Genomic DNA, 4,292 nt, shown 5'->3' with positions numbered 1-4,292 from the left:
ACTTCCACGATCTCCCACAAATCATAAGCGTTTAGGTAGGCCTATGCTTTGATTGCCCAAATGAAATAATTTTGTCGTGAGAAAACGGGAGGAGTAGTATCACTGAAGCTCGAAGAAGCCATCGGTGAAGCAGCTAAAATCAATGAGACTAAAAACAGAGTAAAATAGTAAAATCACATTAAAAAAAGGTTCTCCTACCGTCCCTCAATATCCTTTAATGCTATGATACCATGTTAGCTTTTGAACAGATTTTTCCCAAAATATAAAAGTTGTAACAACGGAGTAAAAACCAGAGAGAAAATGAATTTGTTTTTTTATGAGAAAGAAGAACAACTCTATAACGGTAATAAGCCCTGTTATATGAAGGCTGTTTACAAGAAGAAACAATGCCAATTATACAACGGCTTGTATAATAAAATGTAAAAAGAAATGTACCTACTCACAATATTCTATGTTTAACAAACCAGAAGTTTTAGTGTCACGCATTTGCAATCCCAAAGCATAACAAACAACAGACTATAAAAGAAAGGAAAAAAAAAAGAAAAAGCAACCTCATTACGTGATACGCAGGGCTGATGACTAACGAAAAGATCACGTGACAGGCACAAGCCTTGTCACCTAACCAGTTAAGCTTGAAAGCGGACTTCCATCTTCAACACTTTTATTCTTTAATTAATATTTCAACTCAAAAATCTCCTTCACCAACCTCCTGGTTCCTTCTTGCTTGTAGAATTCGTCAAGGAACTCTGAGTAATGATATTTCCTATACACGGCAGGATGTTGCTCATCGATCAAATCCTCAATGGGACCAATAATGGCGTCTCTGCTTGGAGCATAAAACGTTGCTACTGACACTCGTTTTTGGGTTTTATTCGTCACGGCCCTGTGGTGCACACTCTTATACCTTCCATTACTCAGAACCTACATGCATGGAACACATCATAAGTCTTTACTTTTCACATATAAACAGAATCTCACCCACTGGGACTGAAAATGAGAACTAGAGTCCAAAGAACTTGAACCGATCTATATATTTTTCTAATACAAACAAGTGAGAAGAATGCAATATGCACGCAAGTTTTGTTTATTTTATTAGAGTAGCTAATAGATTCTATACCGACTGGAATAGCGGTTTACTAACTTTATGGCGCTTGGAATTATCACAGATGTCGTAGAGATTTGGAGCATGTCAAAATATGGAAAAATTTGGAGTAAATTGCATAATTAATCTATGAATTTTTTTTTTGTAGTATTTCATTTTCATTCGTATATATTTTGTTTTGTGTATACTCATTAAAGTATCAAATCGGTTTGGTACATACTTTATTGCGTGTATTCAAGGACAGATAAATTTGAAATAAATTTAAAAGATTGTGAAAGAAAAAGTAAAAAATTTTAGGTTATTAATGACAATGAAAACAGTAATGATGCAATTTATTAAAACTGTGAAATCAGGTTTGTTAAAATTTAGGGAAACATTCTAGTTACCTGAATCTGATCGCCCAGGTTGATGACAAAAGCATTGGGGATAGATTCAACTGCTACCCATTTGCCATCTCTGATCACTTGCAGTCCAGTTACCCCTTCTGATTGCCTAACAATTGTGAGGGCATTGAGATCGGTATGAACATTTAGCCCCAATGTGAGCTCAGGGTCTGGACATGGTGGATAGTAGTTCCCTTGTGCTCGAAGAATGGGCTTCTCACCAAGCTTCTTGACAAGACAACCCTTTTCTAGCCCAAGTCCTTGAGATATCAAGCTCAATAGCCTTTTCATAAGAACACCAATCTCCTTTGCATATTCAGCAACAACCTCTCTGCAGCCAGTTAAGAATTCAGATCACAATATATAGAGAGAGTAAACTTGAGAAGCTTAATTGAAGCATGAGTGGATGACTATAAAAGTTAGGAGACAAAGCAGAAGACATACCGGTATTGAGGTGGATTTTGTGGTAAAAGATGGATGATATCATCTAAGGGATGCCAAGGGTGAGAGAAGCACTCACTCCACATTGAAACCTTGTTTTGGCTTCCATCTTTAACAAAGTAATTGAAAAGCTTTACTTGCTTGGTGAGATCCGTTGTAAAGAATGGTGCCTTTTCTTCCGGTGGCAATTCAAAGAAGTCGGTGATAACAGCCATCATTTTGTCACATAATTCTACGGGAATTCCATGATTGACGATCTGAAAGAAGCCATACTCCTCACAAGCTTTCGATATTTGCTCAACTACTAATGCAGATGGCTCCTTCAGGTCGATGATTGGAATTGAGGCCAAAATGGTTATCTCGGACAGTTTTGGTCTTTTCTCTTGAGGGAGAATATACTTGGGAGTCAGAGAAAGAGGACCGCTGCCGTTAACCAACCGGAAGATTTTGGTCTCCATGGAAATTTCTGCAATCTGCAAGAATAGTCAACTCTGAGCAGAAAACTGCAGATCAAAACAGTGCTAAAATTTATCAAAACAAGGCAAATGCGAGCCAGAGCCAGAGCCAGAGCCAGAGCCACGTCCCACGTGCTCCTTAATGAGTAAAAAATTGCATGGGAGTCCGTCAGCTGTGCTTTATTGGTTTGGCTGCATCTGGCTTTTCCAGTTGGACTACAGATGGATAGCTTATGGATGAATTATTTTATTTATGTTAAGTTATTATCTTATTTAATACATAACATTTTAAATTTAAATAATGTTAAATTTGTTAAAAATAATAAGAGAAATAAATTTAGTCAATTGATGACATAATTATATATAAAAAGCAAAAAATTATATAATAGATGGTAATATTTGCCTTCATTGATTACAAAATTATATCAATACATCTATTATCTACAATTACAAAGGCTATCATAAGATTATTATTGATTGCAAAAAAAAAAAAAAGGTTTTCTGTTTTGTCTTTCTCATTTCATCTAAAACCGCGTCGTTTGGAAAAAGAAGAAAAAAAATATGGAAAGGGGAGTCCGTTGATTCAAAGTTCTTTTTATTGAGTCACATTATTGATGCAAGCCCCAAGCCCAGATTAAAAAAAGAAGCCGTTGGCTACATATTATCTCTTCTAATTATATTATATAATAATCATGATGATCATATATTTGAAATACATGAATTTCACAAAATTATAAGAGTTTCATTTAAATTTCATATGCTTTGAATATATATAAAATTCCCATAAAAAATATGTTGAACTGAAATGATTTCCATAAAATGTTGTAAAAATTCATTTATTCCGGACAGTTTTACCTCTTGTTTATACTATTTTGAAGGCTTACTCTAAACCATCAAACTATTCTAAATATATTGTCATGGCGTGCCCGATCCAAACTTGAGGGACATGAAAAGTAAATATCCTTGCACTTGATGTAAAAATACTTAGGGTAGAGCAAATGATTATTTCAGTTAGTTCAATTTTGAATATCTTGTAATCAAATTAACCGAATTTATGTTTAAAAATAGCCAAAATCGAAATGAATTTCACAAATAACCAAATTAATCGACACCGAATTAATTCGGTTAATTTGGTTTGGTTTTCGAAAACTGAATATTAAAATATTAAAAATGATGATAAACAATAAAAATAAATAAGATGGATACTCATATAAATAACAAATAATTAAAAACATGGATAAGAACAACAACATATAGTTTATGATTTATTTCCCATATGAAAACTCCATTATACCCTTATTCAAGTTCGATTAGGAAACGAAACCGAATTAACTTTAATAACTGAACTACCTGATGAACGAAACTAACTAAACGGAAAAAACTGAACTCACTTCGACTCGGTCCAGTTTGCATTTGCACACCCCTAAAAGTACTCATCCATAAATAAAATAAAAATTGCAAAAAAAAATGAAGAAGAATAAGAAATAGCTAGAATTTTGATATTCTCAACTTAGCATTAATCCTATTTTCCAAGATGCCAAATAGGTGTTGGAATCTATACTGATAAAGAAAAAGAAAAATACACGAAGAAATAACAAAGACTTAACAATTAAAAAAAAAAGAGTTTTGAATGTAAAAACCGGTTCGGGCATGTTATGGAAAGTGTTAACTTCAGAGTAGATTTCCATCGCTATCTCGATGCAAATTGCAATCGATGACGTCATACTCCCAAGATACAAGAACCATTCAAGGATTTTCTAATATGAACTCAAATAGAAAATTTGACGAACTTGTAAATCTCTCAACTGTTCTTGAAGGAATTTTAGAATGAAGAAGAATAAAGTTTTTGGAAACACGGAATGCTTTGAATGAATTTTTCAAAAACAGGGAATGAGTATTAATAATGTCACG

General features: G+C 33.7%; 1 protein-coding gene across 1 annotated transcript; it reads right to left on the bottom strand.

The window, feature by feature from the left end:
• On the bottom strand, window positions 319-2,501 carry LOC18609564 (protein DMR6-LIKE OXYGENASE 1). The gene is made up of 3 exons (XM_007044743.2): window positions 1,930-2,501; window positions 1,489-1,816; window positions 319-921 (listed from the first exon to the last, which is right to left on the bottom strand). The coding sequence occupies exons 1-3, from the start codon at window positions 2,382-2,384 to the stop codon at window positions 673-675; spliced, it is 1,032 nt and encodes a 343-aa protein (XP_007044805.2). The 5' UTR covers window positions 2,385-2,501; the 3' UTR covers window positions 319-672.

Source organism: Theobroma cacao, chromosome 2 (assembly GCF_000208745.1).
Source record: "Theobroma cacao cultivar B97-61/B2 chromosome 2, Criollo_cocoa_genome_V2, whole genome shotgun sequence".
Lineage (NCBI taxonomy): Eukaryota > Viridiplantae > Streptophyta > Magnoliopsida > Malvales > Malvaceae > Theobroma > Theobroma cacao.
The sequence above is the reverse complement of the archived record's forward strand: the minus strand, read 5'-3'. Positions and strand labels throughout refer to the sequence as shown.

Coding starts and splice junctions, on each gene's coding strand:
- LOC18609564 (XM_007044743.2), bottom strand. CDS start 2,384: ATGGAGACCAAAATCTTCCGGTTGGTTAACGGCAGCGGTCCTCTTTCT. Junction 1,817..1,929: donor CAAAATCCACCTCAATACCG/GTATGTCTTCTG, acceptor AACTGGCTGCAG/AGAGGTTGTTGCTGAATATG. Junction 922..1,488: donor ACCTGGGCGATCAGATTCAG/GTAACTAGAATG, acceptor CCATGCATGTAG/GTTCTGAGTAATGGAAGGTA.